Source organism: Trichosurus vulpecula, chromosome 3 (genome assembly GCF_011100635.1).
Source record: "Trichosurus vulpecula isolate mTriVul1 chromosome 3, mTriVul1.pri, whole genome shotgun sequence".
Taxonomy (NCBI): Eukaryota; Metazoa; Chordata; class Mammalia; order Diprotodontia; family Phalangeridae; genus Trichosurus; species Trichosurus vulpecula.
The window spans coordinates 174,893,787-174,915,308 of record NC_050575.1 but is presented as its reverse complement, the minus strand read 5'-3'; the positions used below and the strand labels follow the sequence as shown (position 1 = coordinate 174,915,308).

The window sequence follows — 21,522 nt, the reverse complement described above, 5'->3', positions numbered from 1 at the left end:
GTGAGGTACATTTTAGTTGGAGCTTAAAATGTGAAAAGATAAAAATTAATATTACCTCTGATTTATACTATATTGATTTTACAATGTAATTGAATTTATTCTGTGTTGATTTTTATAAGTGACTTAGTATCTGCCTGGATTCACCTTGCTCAGGAACGCAGTTTTCCCTCCGAGTTAGTTTAAAGGCGTGGTTGAAAAGGAATATTATCATTCATGCTTTTGGTCCTTGGGACATCTTTTTGTTGTCTGTAAGCCCCAACCAGCTTAACCTGGTGCCACTCCACAAAAGATGTCATCTGTCCTGGCCTGTTTTTGTGCAGTTGGGGGACAGCAAACCTGGTGGTGTGGACAAGATGGTGAGTCCCATAAAACAATTAACATTACTTAATTGTCAGTAAAGGGTACGAATGCCAACCCACTTTCCCAAGTATAGCCAATTACAATGTTCCAAAACTACCCAGACCCCCTCCATTTCTGTGTGTCAAGAAAGAGGGTCACCGCTTCTCACTGGGGTTGCTAGCCATACTGAGGTGGCCAGTCTGATCTGTTTTGTTAATAGTTATACAAATCACTGTTAATAAACTAATTTTGCTCAGAGCATATACCTCAGTTTACCCTTACATTTTCTCACCACAAAAGGCTGGAGGGAAAGGCAAGATTGGGGTCAGATTGTGTAAATGATAGACTGAGAGGGTTTGTTTTTATTTGATTAAAAAAATCAGAGAATCAATGACAAGTTTTAAGAAGGTATTAGATATGTCTATATGGATAAATGGAGTCAGTCAATAGGAGTCAGAGGTGGAAAAGACCTTACAGACTATTTAATCCAACCTCTCATTTTAAGGAAATTGAGGCCTAGAACAGAGAAACACTTGCCAAAGGCAGTAACTATTAGGGTCAGGTTCTGAACCCAGGTTCTTTAACCCCAACTCCACTGCTCTTTCCATGATGTATATGAGTGGGTGTAGGGAATGGGTTTAATGGAACAAACGTTATGTGGATACAAAGATGTTCTAAAGGAACTTACAGTGTAATAAGTGGGTGTAGGGTGGGTGGGTGGGAGGGTGGAGGGAGGGAGCTGTGCCTTTTGGCAGAGTTTGATAGAGCACACCAGAAGCCTCGATGTCGATTGAGTTTCAGGGGACCTCGATTCTACCACCCCTTCCCCCTTTTACTTTCTCTGAGCCTTAGTTTCCCTATAGGGGAAAGATTTCACTAGGATTTTTTCCAGCTGTGATATTTTTTCCTTTTCCTCGGTCTGTCAAGTCTCCGTCCCACCCTCCTCGAAGAGTATTGGGTAGGACTGCTGTCCAGGGTACTGTCTCCCAGTCTGCCAGTTCCCTCCTTCCCATCCCTAGCAAAAAGACGCTACAGTCAAGTTACATTCAAGTTCTATTTTATGATTATCTGAAGGAACTCCAACCACCTCTGAAATAATCATTCCTCTCTCAGGGAACCATCCTCCCCCTCTCGGCCACCGAGGACCCCGTTCCAGGGTGTGAACAAGACGCATATCCACGCATGATATGAAATATTCATGCACGGAGCATAGCCTGGGCTGGAGTTAGGGACCCCGTGGCGTTAGCTAGTGTATGAGGAGGGGAGGGTTGGCTACAGCCAAACAGACGGGGTGGCGAAGCGGGGCTAGTGGGTCCATCCCTCCGGCTTCTTGGTGCAACTTAAATTTATGGGGAAAAGTGGCAGGAAAAGGAAAGAGCGGCGAGCCGCCGTGCAAACACGCGATGGTGCAAAAGAAACCAGGCTTGGGAAGGATATACGCGCATAAATCTCTTCTGTGCCCTTCCTCCCTCACCAGTTGTGGGAATGAAGGGTAATTTTCCTCTCTTCTCCCAGCTGGATAGAGCGGTAGGAGAAGGGGGCGGGGGAGAGAGGTCGCGGCCGGGGCGTAAAAGGAAGGGACTGAGAGGAGTGAAAGCCAACTGTGCAGCTTAGAGGCAGGGGATCTGAGTTAGGTCCCCAGAGTCCACCCTACTTCACTATTCATCCCCTAGCCATAAATACACACCGCATTCCAAGCCACTCCCGGTCTCGGAGGTCGTGATTTCTCTCTAATTCAGCTTTCTCCCCACCCTGCCCCTAGAGGCAGCCTCCGTGATGGAGAATTTCAGGCCCAAAGCAGTCTGTCCCTCCGAAGGAGAGGGAGAGGTTAATGAAGATTCGAGGATGGGACAGGAGAGAAGTGCTGCCTTCTCCCAACACAGACATAGAGAAGAGATATGTGTGGGGACACCCAAGGAGAGTGAACCGAGCCTGGGACCATGTTTGGGAGGGGGCAAAATGCCCTGAAGGGAGACCTTGCCACAGTTCTCTCCACATGGATTCTGTTGCTTGTGTGCCTGAGAATGAGAGCTACCACTTGTGTGGGAGGGGAGGGGAGGAAACTTGGGATCCCCAGGGTGTGAGAGTGAAGGAATGACCAATCCAATTGCATCTTTTGGAACACAGGAGTTAATCTGACCCATGGGCCCATATCACTCATGGGAAAACTGAGATTTGGAGAGGCCTGGTCCTAGAGGATCCAACAAGATCTAAATGAAGGCATATGGCCTTGGCACAGAAAAAGTGTCTTTGTGTATGCCTATCATATATAATTTTTCAGTATGACTTTAAAGGCCCTTCTCATCTCCCCTCACTGCATTGCCTTCTATAAACTTTCCATTCCACTCTAGCAAAGCAGCTTGCTGCCTCAGTTCTAATACTTTAACTAAAATGTCACTTCTGATTCCCATCTTTTACTTTCTAGCCTGTTCAGTCTCTGTGCTTTTGTCTGGGTGTTTCCCGATTTGAAATGCTTTCCTCTTTTTCATCAGTCCATGACCCCTTTGTTTGGCCTAAATCAACTCAAATCCCATTTCCTCCAGAAAGCATTACCTGACTAATTTCACCCTATACTGATCTTGTGATATTTTCTTAGCACTTGAGTATATCCTTGGCATTTATGTTACTATGTACAGATTTTTCTATTTTCTCCTTGTCTTATCGACATTAATAGCAGGAAATGTCCCCCTTTTCTCCACCTCATTACAACACACATTTCTAAGTGAATATTCAGATCCAGAGAGTCACTAGTATGTACTGCCTTACCAATGTCCTCTCTTCACCCCCACTACTCTCAGCCTCTCCTCACTATGTCAGGCTTACCTACTCTTTTCCTTCCCCCCCCCCAAGCCTTGCTCTAATTCTTGCACCTATCTCTCCATCCCTTGATTCCCTTTGAGAATCCCTCCTTCCCCTATTCTCCTCCTCCCAATTACTCTAAAATGAAGTATCTCTGTTCTGTTGAAGTTAGGTATTCCCACCTCATTTCCACTTATCAAAATGCTTTCTTTCAAGGCTCAGCTCATATGCCACTCCCCTCCCCCCCACTTTTTGGTAAATAAAGCTTTTCTTGCTTTGCCTGCCTTTTATCTTACTTGTGAACATGTTATCCCTGTCTCCCTCCCCACCCCCCACTTCCACTATAGAATATAAGATCCTTGAGGTCAGGCACTGTTTTGTTTTCTGTCTTTGTGTCTACAGCACCTTGAATACAGAATGTGCTTAATAAATATTTGTTGGTCAAATGTGTCTGTGCATATATTTTTGTATGCACATATACATTCCTCAGTAAAGTCATCCTCTGTTGCCTCGTCATGATATTCAGATGACCCATATTAAAAAGGTTATGCTAGCAGAACACAAGCCTTGGCTGGTGCTAACATATTGTACAACTTTAGGCCTGGCAATGGCCTATATACATCTGTCATCTGAGAACCAGTCTAGCTAAATTTGGAAGGCCTCATCACCAGGAAGTTAAGCATCAGGTGAATTTTTTTTCAGTCACAGCATCTCTTGAAGACTGATTACTAAGGTATAAAGGAAGTTGTGATTTATCAGTTCTGAAGTCACACTGATGAAATTATAGGTTCTAATACATGTATATAAATGTATTCTAATAAATAAATATTATGTATGTGCTCATTCTAGCTCCATAATCAGACTAGGAGCTTCCTAAGATAGTAGGGACTATGTCACCTTCTTCCCTGACACACAGGACAGGGGTCTGTCCAAAGGAGATATGTCTGATACATGGTAGGGGGAGAGTTGGGGCACGGACTCATCTCTCATTCCAGAAGCTCAGGGAAGGTCCTGCCAGCTTTCCTCTAGCCATTTAGGCAGCAGCATTTCCTGTGTCTAACATGGCATCAGTGACCTTGTCTTCACTTCATCCTCCTCTCTTGGGGCTAAAGAATGGAATTGGTGTTAAGGGGCAGGAATATGGCTTATCAATAGATAATAAAGTTGGAGATCTATAAAGCTCTCTTCCCTCCCAAATTTTCAGAGATCATGAATTCAAGTAGGTGACAATATACCCAACCACAGGCATCTAGTATGTAAACACCTGCCCACTCTCCTGGGGCATAGGCTCCCTCCCTACAGATGTGTACACAAATATAAGAACAGGCACATTTATCTCCTCCCCCAGACTTGGCAACAGGTTAGGTCCTGCTTTCACCTCCCCCCAATTACACACACACACACACACACACACACACACACAACCAACCAACCAACCTCTATGAGACCAGTGTCTCTGTAAAATGGATTGGGAAGGAGGGAGGGGGAGGGGAGCAAAGGTAACAGAACTTGTGCATCCAGATCCTCTACTGACATGGAAGTTCTCGATTTCTTACCATCCTGCCTAGCACCATCCTTCCCCTGCACCCCTTCCCCTAGTTCTGATCTTTATGATTGAAAGTCCAGTTTTGGAGTCTAGCTGAGGTGGGCTATCTTTCTAAGGGAATGGGGTAGAGAGCAGAGAGGAGAAAAGGCAGGGACTTAGTATATATCTTTTCAATTTGAAGGAAACTGGAGGCCTCTCCCCAAATCCTACTTGGGAATGACCTGAGTAGGATAAGGGTATTTAAAGTGACTAAAAGGTAGCTTTGGTTAACAAAGAAGTTCAGAACAGGGATGATGAGTGGGCATGAAAAAGCACCTTTAGGTGGGGATGGGGGAAAGAAGGAAGGAACAAATTTCTCACCCTGGGCCTGTGACCCTTTACATCCCAGGCAAGGGACTCAGTTTCTCTTTTTGTTAGGAGTGGTGATGACCCGCAGAGATTGGAGAAGGCAAAGAGTAGAGAGTGGCCTGGGAGTAGGAAAGAGTGATGTGCAGACACTGTGGCCTGGGCCAGTGTACTTTCCCCACATTGTTCCAAACCAAGGACCCTCTGCACTCCCACATACACACTTTCCTCGGAAGGAAAAAGCCGGACAAGCCGCAGGGCAACCTCTACACCATCAGTGTACCTGAAAGCACAGGAGGGTGGAAAGAGGGTCAACTGACGAGAACACCAAGTTCAGGAGGTGGGGAGAAGGCAAAACCAAGAGAAGAGTAGTTGCGGCAGGGCCCTGTTGGGATGAGAGGTTGAGGGCTGGGCCACCACACCCAGTGGGAGAGGTTAGGGGCGAGGCCACAGCCAGGAGGGGGGAAATTGGGGGCGGGAAGAGGCAGCCGGAGGCGGGGCCAAAGGCAAGAAGGGCTCATTGAGGGCGGGGCCACAACCAGGGTTTGGTCGGGATGTGGGACTGTCTAGGCTAGGAGAGGCCTTTGGGTGCGAGACCCAATGTAGAAAGGCAGTTGGGAATCCAAGGCGGTTGGAGACACGCGTCCAAAACCTAATGCTCCTAGGAGAGGGTGTGTGTGTGTGTGTGTGTGTGTGTGAGAGAGAGAGAGAGAGAGAGAGGAGAAAGGGGGGTGTCACATGATGTCATCGAGCAGGTTGGCACTGGCCACCCAATCTAGGGCTCGGGGCTCGGAGGCGGCCATGATCATGCACATGAAAGGGCGGCCAGTGCGGCGGTCCGTGGGGTAGATGGTGGTGGGAGTGAAGCGCCGGTTGGCCTCCACGTACTCGCAGAGTTGCTCATAGATGCGCGGGTACTCGTGGCGCAGGAAGACCCCGCGCAGACGCAGCTCGCGCTGGATGTGGATGAAGGCCACCTCGCGCGCTCGCCGGCCGGCCTCGCCTTCCTGGCCCAGGCCCGCCGTGCCGGGCGGTGGCGTCAAGATCAGCGTTTCCATTTCGGGCTCGCGTCGAGGTGCGCGCCGTCGTCGCTCGGGACTCCCGGGCGTCGCCAGAGCCACCTTAGCGAACTTGCGCACAGTGGGCACCGGGCTCTTGGGCGACGGCCGTGCCGGCACGTCGGGTCCCACGGCCACGGTCACGTTGAGCAAGAAGCACTCGGCCGGCTCGTACTGGCGCCCGGCCGCCTGTAGCTCTTGTCCATAGCCGCCCAGCGGGTCCGCGTAGCCGCCCAGCTCGCGCAGGGACAAATAAGTGGGCGACATCAACAGGCTTTCCAGGCCAAACTGCAGGAAGTTTTCTGCAGAACCCGGGCTGGGAAAGCCCAGGAAGAGGACCCCACGGCCGCGCGACAGGAAGCCCACGCGCGCTATGCGCGAGAAGGCGCGGTGCACTGGCGGGCTCTCGCGGCAGAATTGCAGCACGTGGCGGCACACGCTGCCCACTCGGCCGTAGACGCAGCTGGCCTTGTGCACGTCCCAGTCCTCCCGGCGGCAGTGTCGCGAGCAGTAGTAGGTGTAGCAGCTGTGGCAGGACTTGAAGTAGAGGCAGGCGTTGAACATGGTTTCGGTGCGGCGGCACTTGGCATTGGAGCACGTCATGAGGTCGTCCTCGTCTGCGCTCAGCTCCGGGGAGCCGCCGGCCGTCTCGTCCCGGCGTGGGACATCCGGGCTGGTAGGCGACCCGGGCTCTGGCACGGCCTCCGGTTCGGGCCCCAGCTCCGGCTCGGGTGGCCCCCGGGTCTGCCCGTCGCTCAGGAGTTGGCGCAGCTGGCGGCCCAGACTGTCACTGTCCGGGGGCGTGGAACCTGTGGGGGGCTTAGAGTCAATGACCAGGTCGGTGATGAGCTCGTCCAGCTGCTCCAGGCTGCGCTGCCGAGCTGAGGCCGGACCGTCACGAGCCGGGGGGCGAGGGGCCGGTGGAGGAGGGCGACCTCCGAGGTGTTCCCAGCCCCCGACCCGACGCTCCGCAGCCCGCAGATCGTTGTCAGTGATGGTGATCTCCGGGGTGACGTACCAGGCGCGGCTCGGTCCTTCCCCAGCCCGGCCTTTTTCCTGCAGGGACGTCTCCGACAGCGACAAGGCCGCGTACCGCTTGGGAGAGCTGGACAAATTGACCACGACCGGAGGCCGTCGGCCGTCGGGGGAGAGGCCCCGGGACTCCCTTGGCTCTCGGCCCAGCAGGTTTTCATAACTGCGGCCTCTGCACAGAGGGTCCTCCCGGCGTGGGCCAGGCGCCAGGATATTGTCCCACGAGCGAGAATAGTGGCGGCTGTCCGTGGCCAGCCGAGGCGGGCTGGTGCCAGTGCCTCCGTGCCAAGAGGATAGCAGGGCCCCGGGGCCTGGAGGCGGTAGGGGGGCAACTTGTAGGGTGCGATAGGGGAGGGGTTGCCAGTCTCCCCAGGACTGGTGTCCCCCACGGGGGTAAGGGTAAGTCCTGGACATGGCATTTCGCTCGCGGTACTTGGTATAGTCCTCAGTGTAGAAAAGGCGAGAAGAGAAGGCTCGAGAATCCTCGATGTAGCGGGGGTCATCTCCAAAGCGGGGACCGTAGCAACGGGGGGGTTCCCCGTAGTAGGAACGAGTGGGGGGCTCCTGGATAGGGTAAGTACGGGCGTCCTCCATGTAGTAGCCTCGTGGAGGGCTGGGCCCTTGAGGTTCCTCAGAGTAGTAGGGCTGGAGGCCGTGCCCGGGATAGGGGCGGGTGCCATAGCTGTCGAAAGCTTGGGCTGGGAGAGTTGGGTAGCCGCTGGGCTCCTCTGTATAGAAGAACTTAGTGGGGCCAGGCGGGGCAGCGAAAGGAGGGCAGCCCCGTTCAGAATAGTCGCGCGAGGGCGGCCCAGGGAAGGGACCGTCGCAATACAACGCTCGTGGCTCCCCGCTGTAGGAGTCACTAGGCGTGGGCGTGCGCGACAGCATCACATGGCGAGGCCCAGGCACCGTGAGCCCCCGGTGGGGCAAGGGCACACGTGCCCAGGCCTGGCTCTCTGCCGGGGGGATAGAGCGGGATCCACGGGCGGCATGTTGCAGCACAGCCTCATCAGGCTTAATGTCTACGCGGCAGCGTACGTGGGGGGCCGGGGCTGGGGCCCGAGCTGGCTCCTCCGGTGGAGGAACGCAGCGGCTGGCAGGGCAGAGGGGCGAAATGCGGTTAGCACTGCTGCGCTGCGGCTGGAGCTTGATAGGGTGAAGTTCATTGGCCAGCGCACGCATAGCTGGGTAGGTGGGCTCTCGCCTCGGAGAGGGCGGCTCTCGGGGCGGAGCCCTCTGCACTTCACGGCCCCTTCTAGGAACTGGGGGTGAGGCAGGCGCGGCCGCTGGCACCAGGTTGGTCTTAGCCCTGGGCGCACTTTTGGAGCGGGCCCGGCGCTTGGGTTCCCCATCCTTTCCGCGGTGGCGGGGCCGAGCAGGCTCAGGGCCAGGTGGTCCGTACCGCGGCGCCACGGGAGGCGGCTCTTGCTGGTGCCGTTCGGGACCGCGGGGTTCCATGGCCGGCCCGTCCAGCGCCTCTAGGAAATCAAAGCTGCGGCAGTGGCGCTTGTTGAAAGGCTCGGGAGCCGCGGGCCGGGACATTGGGCCTTCACATGGCGGGCCACTGGCTGCAGGGCCCGGGGCGGCCACCTTGATGTCTTGGTATACGGTCGACACCAGCAGATCCGGTGGGTCCGTTCGGGTCATCTTAAAAGAGGCGCCCACGCCACCGGCTCCGTCTCAGACGGCCTCGGGGGAGTCTGGCCCTGTAAAGGGGTGGAGAAGAGAGGCAAAGTTAGGTGGAGACCTGATTCCCCTAAGCTCAGGATCTGTCAAGGATTGGAATTGGGAATATCACAGCTTTTGTAACCCAGGGTTACCTGGGCCAGTAGTGCTGTAGCGGCTCTGGCGGCCTGATACTGGTGGACGGCTTGAAGGAAGCTCCATTCCTGCTGGTTAGCAGCACCTAGGAAAAGGACCCAAGAATCAGCTGGAGGCTTGAGCCTCTATTCCAGCTCCTTCCCTCCCACCTGGGGCAGCTTAGCTTGGCAGCAGCTATCCCTCCCACTGTCGAAATAGCCAGAAGTCTGAGAGCAAATTTCTGGCCTAGTGGTTTGTCCACCTTTTGGCTACTGACAACCCTTTCTCCATCTGGGACTTGGGATAAATTCCTGTCACAGGATCTGGCATGGCTCCCTCCCCAGGGCTAAAAAAGGCCAGTTCCTGTCATTGGAGGGTGCAGGAGAAAGCTAAGTGGATTTGAGGTCAGGAAACCTAGGATCGACTCAGTTTTCAACACTCACTAGCTGACTAGTATCTGTGAGCAAGTCACCTCTTTAGTTACCCCATCTGTAAAATGGGGATAGTTCTTTTCCCACCTACCTCACAATTATGAAGAAAGCTCTGTAAGAGCTGAGCTATTCAGCAGGGAGTTCCCACTCAAGAATTTGCCGCTGGTGTTGCCATGGTTACTGGGCTATGGTTATGGGATGGGGAGTATTCATTAATGGTCCTTGTGATGAATGACTTTTGGCTATATATAAAACATAAAATCATAAGGCTGATTCCTAAGAAGTCACAGATGAACCACTTCTCTTGTGTCTGAATCATGGGCACCTGTTAAACATAATTTTAGAGCTGGAAGGAGACTCAGATGTCTTCTGTGATTCTTAGGACTCTCCTCTCCAACACCCTCAGGAACCTTTGCTTGAAGACCTCCTTTAATAAGGAAGTGATCCCCCCATTCCACTTTTCTACAGCTCTAATTGTTAATACACCTCCCCCATTTGTAGAGTTGAAATCTTCCTCTCTGCAACTTCCACCCACTGCCAACAGCACTCCTTGGTGTGGCCAAATAGTATAAAGCTAATCCTATTTCGGAGAGCAAGCATGGTGAATGCATGAAGACATGAGACTGGGACATCATGGTACAGTGGAAAAGAGGAGTTGTTTTAGGGTCTGAGAACATAGGTTCAAATCCTTCCTCTGAGGCTTACTCTTTTGTTTGACTTTGGCCAAGTAAGTCACTTTAGCTTTCCTAAATCTATGTTTCCTCAACTGTAAAATGATGGCATTGGGCCACATGGCCTAGGATGCCTTCCAGCTGTAAAGCTGTGACTTTGTGATGGAAGGGAAAAAGGCACATGGATGCAGGATAGGCTTCTAGACCCCTTTGGACCCTTTCCCTGCTCACTTAGGCTGTAAAACAGGGAGAGTGTGGGATGGTCACAAATATACACTACACCCTGTCAGTCTCTACACTGACATATGGCTAAACAATTGGGAAGATCATGGTTCAAGTCCCACTGACACATATTGGGGGTTGTAACCCTGGGCAAATCACTTAACACATGGTGCTGTGGAAGGAGGGCTGTACTTGGAATCATAGGATGCGTATTAGGATCCTAGCTCTGCTTATTATCTGTGTGACCTTGGGCAACTCACTTATTCTCTTGGCCCTCAGTTTCCTCATTTATAAAAATGATGGGGTTGGGTAAGATCCTTCTAGCTCTAAATTTTTGTATTATCATATAGTCACATATGCATAAGGCCACCCATATAATTTCAACTAAGAGTGTTAACAGAAAGAGATGTGCAACATGAAAATACAGCCCACTTACTCCCCCCACCAAGGCTGGAATACATTAAGACATGCTACCCAAGAGGACTGTGCCATAGCAACTCATGATTCCTGCCCCCAAACATAAACGAGCTCAAAATGGACTATATCACAATGAGGGTTGGGGAAACATGTATAATCGCTAAATTTGAATGTTCCCCACCTTAAATAGCACAGGTGGCCCCAAATAGTCTCAGCAGCCAGACAGAACTTTCAACTATAAGCTCCTTGAAGGTTGCTACCATACCTTTATCATGTTTCCCCATGATCTGTTGCAGTGAGTTGAACATGCATGTTAGTTTCACTGAAGCCATGTTAATTTGATCAGAAAAAGTACTCCTTCCATAACCTCCCCACTTCCCCACTTTTTTTAAAACAAGTCCAATTTTTCTTTAATTATCCAAATGATTGAGATGGCATAGGTGGTCCTACACATGTAGGTAGAAAAATACCAGGGGAATATTCACATTCCATTCTACTCCTGACATACTTGCAACAATCCCCAATTCATACTTTCCACTTGAGCTAACCAAAAGTGGTCTCCAGGGCCCAAGGAATATTTAGGAATCAAAACTAGATCAGTTTGTGAGTGGCCTACGTAACATCCTACCACCTTGGGAGAAACTGTAATGTCATGGAAAGTAACTGAGCATTGAGCTTAAGAGTCTAGAGGAAAAAAACCAAAAAACAAAACTCTAAGCAATGAGCACTTAACTGTGTGCCAAGTGCTGGGAATGTAAAGACAAGCAGAAAGACAGAGCACGAGGCAACATTTATTACCCGTGTGACTGTGGGCCGGTCACTTAGTATTTCTGAAGCCCTTTGTCTGCAAAATCTGCAAATAGAGGATATTTGCCTTACCCACCTCACAGGACTGTTACGAGGGAAGCATTTTGTATTAAATTGAACAAACGTTCAGTCCCTGTTATAACGTGTAGAATAGTGGATAGAAGGTCAGTTTTGGGTCAAAGACCTAGGCCCTAAGTCCACACACACTGTGTGACCCTGGGAAAGTCACTCTACCACTATTAACTCAGCTGTCTTAGAGGAGATTCTAAAAGCTGCCCCCAGATTTCCCAGTGTGTATTGGTAGTAGGAGCTTTCTTCACTGGGACGCTCTACTCTGTTGCAATCCCAGTGGACGTGAGGACAGAACCTTCTACTACACTCAAAGTGATGTGGAAATGCAAATTATTAGTAGACCATTTTTTATACTAATAGTCTCCCAGAGATGGGAATAATGGCATATCTTATGAGAAAAATTAAACTTGCTGGAGACCCAAGGGGCTAGGTGAGCAAGCTATACCAGTGACAGTGATAACATGCCTCAGCAAGGGCATGGACGATGGGAAAAGGGGTGAGCAAATCAGATGATGACAGTGAGGGATAAGAGAATGGTCATGTGCTGTATTAGTTGCCACAAAACATTAATCAGGGCAGAGAAAGTTCTAGGTATAGGGAATATCCTATGATGAATTAATGAAAGGATATGGACAAGAAATGCATAGAATAAGACGGTATCCGGAACAGGTGCAATCTGCACTGGTGGAGGTAGCACACACACTGATAAGATCACAGACCGATGAGATCATGGATCCATTTTAGGATGAATAGACAATTCTGTGTACCTGCAATCAGGCTGCCATCACTAACTCAGAGAAGCAGATACGAGCTGTGGCATCCACCAGAGAAAGTGTTCAGGTACAGGACTGTCTGAGGCAGCTATGCGGTACAGTGGATAGAGTGCTGGGCCTGGAGTCAGGAAGACCTGAATTCAAATCCTAGCTGTGTGACCTTGGGCAAGTCACTTAACTGACGTCTGCCTCAGTTTCTGTATCAGCAAAATGGGAACGATAGTTGTGAGGATAAAATGAGATAACAGCTAACAGATCTTACTTACTACACTTACTTACAGACACTTAACTATGTGCCAGGCACTGTAGTAAGCATTTTACAGATACCTCCTATGGTCCTCACAACAACCCTGGAGGTAGGTGCTATTATTATCCCTGTTTTACTGTTGAGAAAACTGAGGCAAGGTTAAGTGATTTACACAGGGTCACGTTGCTAGTGAGTGAGGCCAAATCTGGACTAGGGTCTTCCTGAATCCAGGCTCAGCACTCTACCCCTTGTAACAACTGGCTGCCACCTAAGTAATATTGGTAAAGTGCTTTCCAAACCCTAAAGCTCTATATAAAAGCTATCTAAAAAAATCTGCAGCAAGTATACACACATATGATTATATACATGTTTAAATATGAACATTGATCCCTCTTAAGTACCCTGCCTCCCAATTTATCACCCTCCATATCTATCATGATTTGTACTTTCACTCTACCTCAAATGATCACAGCCCTGATCTCACAACTTGGAGCTGTTCTACCCCCATGATCCAGAACTGGTATTTTCTGACCATAACTATATTTCTGTTTCTTCCCATGCCCCACTACTTCCAGTCCTATTCTTTATCCTTACCACCACCTCCTGGCTCTCTACCTCTTCAGGCCATCACACTTGCTCTGGCCTCACTTTCCTCCATTCATGGTATTGATCCTGTAGTTAACTAGTTCAACCCCATAGCCTTCTACTCTCCAGTTCCTAGCTTCTTTTCCTATGTCTGGTTATATTTTGTTAGCCCTGGTTTGTCCCATCATCCACCTCCCATCCTGTTGAAATGCTGCCGAGTGCTTTGTTTGGCTGAATGCTATGTGCTGCTGCTGGAAGCTACACAGCCTTGCTGATGGGCCTACTACAAATTCATGTTGATATCTCAATCCAGACCCTTTCTGCTGCATGGTAATTCTGTTATTCTTCCATAATTAACCATATTCCCCACAGTGGCTGTTCCAAACTTCTCTTAAAGCCTCCTACACCACCTTCCCTTCCCCCTCCTCCAGCAAAATCTCTTTTCAAGTCTCCTATTATATAGAATTCACCTATCATTCCTCCCCTTTTTGCCCATCTTTTACACCTCAAAACCTCTCATCACAACCCCAAGGGAGAGTGCCAAGTGGTGGCATGTATCAGGTTCACCTCAACTACTACTTCTACTGAGACCCTCATGGAGACCGTCCAGAGCCCTAAGCTGAAGAGCCCTGGGAATAGCAATGCCCTCTACATCATTAACCCTGCTTAGAGCCTGGCCTCTAAAGCCATGATGGAAGGGATTAGCCCCTGTGGAGAATAAACTCTCTATTGCAAATTATTAGAACATCACCACCGACCACTGACTAACTGCCATGGGTGGGCTGGTAAGCTCAAGAGCCTCAGAAAAAGCAGCACCTCCCAGGCCCCTGGCCCTGCTTCCAGTCCAGCCTCCAAAGCCACCATTCAGAGGAGCAGCCTTGTGGAGAAGGGGTCAGCCATCTCTACCAGCTGCTGAACGGCTGCCATCAGCAGGTCAGGCAAGGGAGCCTAGCTGAAGTAGCAAGGTATTCTTGTGCCAGGCAAGTTAAACCACAGTTACTCCCTCACCTAAGACCTTGGAAGGAAACAATCTGGAACTCAAGAGTCTTGGAAATAGCAGTCTCCCCTCCACCCCAGCCCACCATCTCCCCTCCCAGTCCAGTGCCTGCAGCCATCATTCAGGATCTGGCAACTGTTTCTGCAGGTGCCAAAGACCTGGACTCCTTAGCGGCCACAGCCACTGAAGACCTGGAAGAGAAAGTTCTTGCTGCCAAAATCCTCAGCCATCTTACATGGTTCAGGGTCAGAAATGGATATATTGTGTCAGTGGACATATTACAGAAGACATAATACCATTTGCTTTGAAGCGGTACCAAGGACCATGAGGCATTTTCATCTGAGCTGCAGCTGAAACTTATGTGTTGTTTCTCCCTATTAGAAAGTGAGCTCTTTGAGGGCAGAAGCGCTCTTCTATATTTGTATCCTCATTGCAAAGTCCAGTGCTTGGTTCATAGTAAGCACTTACTTAGTAAATGCTTTTTCACGCATTCATTCATTTGCCTTTTGCTATAGTCTCTGCTCAAGATGCTGGTCCATCTCTCTGTGGCTAGTTAGATCAGTGCTTCATCTAATCCCTTTTCATCACCTTTGGGAGGTTATCCCTTAAACAGTGCTTCTTAAACTAAAAAGCTTAAGAAGCTCTGCCTTAGAACACCCCTCTGTCTTTCATCTGCATTTTTTCCTTATCCAAACTGTTTACAAACTGGCTCAGGTCTTCCTCATCCTTAAAATGCCTTCACTCAACTCCATCTTTCCCTCAAGGGGTCTTTATTCCCTTTCATACCAAACTCTTAGAAAAAGTTATTTTCTCCCCACCTCCTTACCCTCTTGCAGTTTGACTTGACTCCACACTCAATTGAAACTCTTCTCTCCAGATTTACCAATGACTTCTTTTAATTGCTAGATCCAATGGCTTTTTCTGATTTATTGTTTGTGACCTCTCCTGCAACTTTTGAAATGGTTCACCATCTCTTCTCCCGGAAGGGATTTTGGAGGCCATCTAGTCTAATCTTGTTTTATAGACAAGGTGCTAGAGCCCAGAGAGGTTGTGACTTGCCTACATAATACTGAAAGGAAGCGTCAGAGGCAGGATTTGAATCGGGCTCTCTGACTCCAAAGCTGGTGATCTTTCCATTCCACCATGCTGCTCTTCTTGTCTTTCCCCTTAACATGTGTGACATTACCAGTTTCTGGTTCTCCTCCTACTCTTCTGACCCATCCTTCCCAGTCTTCTTTGCTGAATTATCCATGTCCCGCTCTCTAATTGTGGATGTTGCCCAGTGTCCCTCACAAAGCTCTGTGGACTCTCTTTTAATAAACCCCCTTTCTTGCTGAGGTTATTTGGCTGCCACCCATTTATGTGGGTGGTTCCTAGACCTTAATAACCAGGCCTGACCTCTCTCCTGAGCTTTAGTCCCCCAACAGCCACCTCCTCCACCTGCATCAGGATGTTCTATATGCTTCCCAAACTCAACTTGTCCTTAAATGAGGCTTATCTCCCATCACTCTCCCCACCCACCCACCCTCCATAAAATTTCTCTGTATTAGTGTCTGAGGTTCATAACCTTAGCTGTTTCAAGGCCCATCTCTCTTCCTTGCAAATGGGCAGACTCTATGCTCTTGGAAGAGGAGAAAAGGGTCCGGAGAGGCTTCTTCATATATACTTATCTCCCAGGTCCCGATACCCATCTCTACCATTCCTCTACCCATTTCCCATCACCACATACAGGGCTTAGAGGGGCCCTTCATTCTTCAATCTCTTCACTACCCTTCCTCCAACTGTTGCCGAGTGTTTTCAATTTTATCCTCATATTCCTTGAATCTGTAGCTTTCCTTCCTCTTGTGTGGCCACCACCTCAGTTGAGGTTCTAGTTACCTCTTGCCTGGATTATTTTCAGCTTCCTAATTGGTCTCCCTGCTTCCATTGTTTTCTCCTTCTCCATCCTTCATACAGATGCAAAAACTGTTTCAGTACAGGCCTGACCATGGTAAGTCTCCTCAAGAACTTTGAGTGGCTCCCTCTTGCCTCTAGGAGAAAAGACTAATTCCTCACCTTAGCATTTAAAGCTCTTCATAATACAGATCCCAGCTTAAATTTATTTCACATTGCCTCCCTTCAGTACATACCACATTACAATAAAATAACCCACCTGCCATTTCCTGAACTTCATGCCATTTCTCCATTTCTGTGCCTTTGCACAGACTTTTCCCCCTTCTTCTCCATACCTGGATTGCATTTCTTTCTTGCCTCTTTCCTTGTCTTCTTAGAATGCTTAGCTTCTTTTAAGATGCAATTCAGGTGCCACCTTCTAAGTGGAATTTTTCCTGATCTATTTTAGTGCTTTCACCCTCCTCAAATTATCTACATATGTCTCCTCCCAATGTAGTGTAAACTAATTGAAGGAAAATACTTTTGAAAAATTCTTAGTTGCTGATCTTGTGAAGTTCCTTGAGACTAGGGACTTTCATTTTTGTCACTGCATCTCAGTATCTGCCAGATTTCTTACCTTAGGTGCTTAATGAGTGTTTATTTGATCTGTATTGGTTGGAGGTATTTTCTACACTAGGAGTTACCCAGACCCAAACAATATGTTTAGACCAAGAAGGAGAAATTCCTGGTACCTAGTGCGGTACTTTGCATAGAGCAGGTTCATAATAAATGTGTACTGAACATTTGAGTGCCCTGAAGGAAATTCCAAGAGAACTCACCCCTTTCAAGATCAGTTGTGGGGGCATCCTGATGAAGTACTTATCTCTGAAGACCCCAGCAGAAAAGAGAGAGTCCCTTCTTATCTGATATTGGCATATGAAGGTCTGGTCCCTCTGTGGATAAGCCAGCTCCATGGAAACTAGGGGGTACATACAATATGCACACATGCCGCTGGGAATGAAGGGTAGGGAGTAAAGATATCCAGCAGCTAGGCTGCCTTTTCATTTCCTTCAGGAAAGACCCTCCTCTGGTAATGGCAGAATGTACCCTGCAAGTACATATAGAGCTCCTTCCAGCTCTTCCTCCTCCACTCCCCCATATCCTGGAGTCCCCTCTGCAGTCCCCAGGGTTCCCGCCTACTTGGTGATAACCATCTCTGTTCAGTAGTGTCCAGGGAAGCCCAACCTTGAGAAGGGATGGGGACAGAGTTTCTTCCTTTTCTCACCCACTGAAAATCAAACCTTTACCCTGGGGAGCTAAAGAGCAGATCACTCCTTTCTCTAAAGTTCTTATACCTGTCCTCTCTGCCCATGTCTCACTCACAGGGCAGACAGACCAGCTGAAGGCTCCCTGGTGCTGGCCACACCTGCAAGAAGTTGTGGGGGGTGGTGACATGGCACGACAAAGCCCCCAAGGAGGTCAGAGGAGAAAATGACAATTTTTGGAGGGATGTGGGGAACAGTTGTGCAATAGACTGGGTCTATTAAAGATTTCAGGGGACTCCACTTATTCGAGCAGGAGCTTTAGACTGTTTCAAGCCCCCATCTATATCCCCTATAAATGGGTGGATTCTCTGTACCTGCCAAGAGGAGAAAAGGGCTTGGAGAGGGCTTCCTCTTGCCCAGATCTCCCACCCAACCCCCCACCCCTTCTCACCTCCCCATCCCATCTCTACCCTCCCCCCATTCCTTTCCCATTACCATACTCAGGGCCAGGAAAGAGCTAGGCCTTGGGGTTATGCTAGGATGGTTTGGACCCACTCCTTCAACCGGGGTGGGGTATCTGATAGGTGCAGGAACCAGTTGCTGTTCCCTTTCCCCACCTCTAGCTTTGGGGGTCAGTCGCCCTTCTTTGGCCGGGATATTTGGGGAGGATATTATCTAGGGGGAGGAGGAGGAGACTTTCCGGGGGGCACCCCCCTCCTCCTGAAGAAGCTGGTCTGGGAGGGGGCTGCGTAGATGCCCTGTTCCCTCCCTCCCGCAACCCCAAGAGGAATGCTGTACAGGTCCGGGAGCTCAGAGTCGCCCCCACATTCCAGCCCTGCAGCTCCCCCGACTGGTCGTCCCGACTCCCCTAGGAGCTGTCCTGGGGACTCCCCCCTCATCATCATCACCATCATCCCTCTGGTCGCGGGAGGACATTTGGGGACAGGAGGCGGGCTCAGGGTTGGGGTCCCCCGCATGGATTCCTCCCCCCCGCCCCCCGCCCCTTCCTTTCTCCTCTTGGGCACTTACCTTGGCGCCCCCCGCCCGGGCGCCCTCTGGCTGCCACGACGGCCCAGGGGGGCAGCGCGGCCCCGCACGACCGGCCCGGCCCCGGCCCCGCTGCGGTCGCCCCGGCTCCAGCAGAAGCTTCGAGGCAGCGGCGCCGGCCGGGCCCCAGCTCAGTGCTGCCCCCGACGGCCACTCTTGGGGCCGTGCTTAAAGGGGCAGCGCATCCGGGGACCGCCCAAAGCTAGGTTCGGTTAGGTGGGCCACCCGCCTCCGACCCTCTGTACAGTCAATTCTAGGGTCTAGAAGTGGGGGAATAACAACTTAGGTGATCTCAGCCATCCCCAACAGGGTGAAACTCTTCTTGTACTCCAAAGCCACTTACATCTGTTTTCAAGTCAATGTTTCTTCTTCCTGGCCATCGTGTCAGAAAGATCTTTATGGCTAACCTTCCCATACCACGCTGCCATCCCCTCCCGAGACAATCCCTGTAAGTTGCTTGACTTTGGATAAATACCATCCCTTCCCTAGTTTTTAGTTTCCCCATATGTAAAAAGAGAGGGTTGGACCAGGTCAGGTGTTTTTAAGGTTTTGTTTTTTTTTTTTTTTTTTTTTTTTTGCATTATGGACTTCTTTGATAAGTCTGGTGAAGTCTATGGACCCCTTTTCAGAATGTTTTGAAATGCATAAAACACATAGGATTACGAAAGAAATAAAAAAATCAGTGAAAATAAAGATGCCACTCTCCTTCCCCCCCCCTCCAAGTTCAAGGATTTCCTGAAATGGCTCCACACCCCATGGACCCTAGCTTAAGAACCCTTGGAGTAGATGGTTCTCTAAATGTGATTCTATGACTCACCATGATCTATGTCTTTCCTTAATGTTAGATGAGTCCTTTCTCTCTCAGCCTAATGTGCCTCAAGATCTCCACTACTGGGGATGAGGATCATAAATCTGGAGTTGGAAGGGACCTCAGAGGCCATCTGATTGAACCATGTCATTTTACAGATGAGGGAACTGGACCAAGGAGGTTGTGACTTGACCAAGGTCACATAGGCATGGGATGAGATTTTAACCCAGGTCCTTGGATTCCAGAAGTGGTGTTCTTTCCACTAAGCTCAAGAAGAAGTGGATACTTTCTTTCCAAGGAAGAGAAATCTTGAATAAATGTGCGAGGATTTTTTTGGGGGGGAGTGGGAGGAAAGGGAGGGAGCTTAGCCCAATTGAACAAGGAGTAGAGCCAAAGTATCCTAGCTGAATCCTAGCTGTTTTTCTGGCAAGGAGGAAGCTGCAGGGCCATAAGTGGAGGGGAGAAGGCTCTTGTTTCTCTGGCCCAAAGTGGGAGCAGATGGGATAGTAGTTTGGGGTGAAGGGGGGAGGGAAGAGAAGCAGTTCTGCAGGATTTCTTTATATTGTTCCCCCCTTCTACAGTAGGCTACTACCAGTGAAGGCACAGAACCGTCTGGTATTAGCCTTGACCCTTTGCCTTATTCTCTTCCTCATGAATTCCCCTACCCCCGTTTCCTAATTCTCTGTCACCTCTCCCTATGGTTTCATCTGATCCACGGTAGAAGGTGCTAACAGCTCACCTATATAAATACCAGAGCAGATGGAGCTACACTTTAGGAAGTGGCACTAAGGGCTGGGACCAGAGCCATGGCCTGCAGTCTCCTATCCCTCCAGCTGGTCCTGTTGCTTGTACCCAACAGCCCACCCTGAGTGCCCCTTCCCACAGGGTAGCTGGAAATATGGTCCATGAGGAGGTGCCCTGTGATAATTGACATGTATACTGCTTTTTAAAGTTTGCAAAACACTATGTACATGTCACTCTACCTCCACAACAGCGCTGAGGTACTGCAGAAATGATTGTCCCCATTTCACAGATGAAGAAAACTGGTTCAGAGAGATTGACTTGTCCTTTGTCAAACAGTGCCAGAGTGAAGTTCAAACCGAGTTCTCTCTTCAGGACTCATCTCCCCATCCCCCCTTGCCACATCATTCCACGATTTATGGAGGTGGGGGATGGACCCTCCTGCCTCCAGGTACACAAATCATTATTTCCATCTGGAGCCCCATCTCTTCCTTGTCCTCAGCCATCAAGACCTTTAATGTTTTGCTCAAACCCTTTCCTCATGAAAGGCTTCTGACTGAAATTATGTCTTTTGACTCTGTAGAAAGGGAAGAACACAGGAGTGGAGTTCCAGTCTCCATTTTCCAGTTGGGTGTTTGCGTCCATTTCATTTTCCTTACTCGTTTCCTCGTCTTTAAAGTGTTCACAATAATGCCTGATCTCATATCAGAATTTGTGAAGCATTATCCTACATGACTTCCAGCAAACCTGTGAAATGTTGCAGCTATCATCTCCATTTTACAAATGGGGAAACTGATTTTGAGGGGTTAAGTGACTTGCCCAGGGCCACCTAGCAAGTTAGTGCCTGAAAGAGGATTCAAAAGCCAGGACTTCTTGAATCCAAGTCCTGCACACCATTCCACTTACCACCTCCTAGCAGAGGGGTGGCATCTGGGAGTTAAGAGGAGCTTGCCCCACCCTGTAAGACCTTGGGCATTAATGTGAGACTTCTAGACATGAGCATCCTCATCTGTAAAATGAGGCTGGACTAGATCTGTTAAGAATCCTATCATCTACCAATTGTCCCAAGGATCTCCCTTTGGACTTCACACAGCACCTTTTGTGTCTCTTTTGCCTACTTAGCATGTAATAAATTGTGTTTGCATCATATTTCCCTCCTTGACCACTCAGGGACTGTGTCTTATCTAGACCTTGAATCGGTCACTCCCAGCCTCTAGCACAGTAGTACTCGGTGCAAATTAGGTACTTGATGATCAAATAACATGTAAAAGGACTACTGCAAGTCATACACATAATGAATTTTAGCCATAACTTGTATTGTTTTAGGAACTTCCTGAGAACAGGGAAACAGCTTCTTCATCACTGTAAACCTCACAGTTGTTTTGCTTTTCTTCTCCAGTGAAAAGAAAATCTAAAATTATAAATCCCTGGATTAATCCTATCGTACAAAATTATTGGAAGTCTCTGAGCCCTAGAAAGGAAGGTGAAAGAGGCCTTGTTCTCTCTGTCTTGTCCCTTCCTTAGCACTCTGAGCAGGGGACATTTTAAAAAGAGCAGGGGGGCTTTAATATTATCTGCCCAGCCCTGGATGATAGAAACTGATGTGGGAAACCGGGGGGATGGCAGACCAGAGTAGGATATTTCAAGG

The 21,522-nt window shown here is 49.4% G+C and overlaps 1 protein-coding gene across 1 annotated transcript; it reads right to left on the bottom strand.

Annotated features, from left to right (window-relative positions):
• Window positions 1–4,641: 4,641 nt before the first annotated feature.
• On the bottom strand, window positions 4,642–8,766 carry AJM1 (apical junction component 1 homolog). Its single transcript, XM_036751363.1, has one exon. It carries the CDS (start codon window positions 8,764–8,766, stop codon window positions 5,764–5,766), a length of 3,003 nt encoding a protein of 1,000 aa, XP_036607258.1. The 3' UTR covers window positions 4,642–5,763.
• Window positions 8,767–21,522: the final 12,756 nt, after the last annotated feature.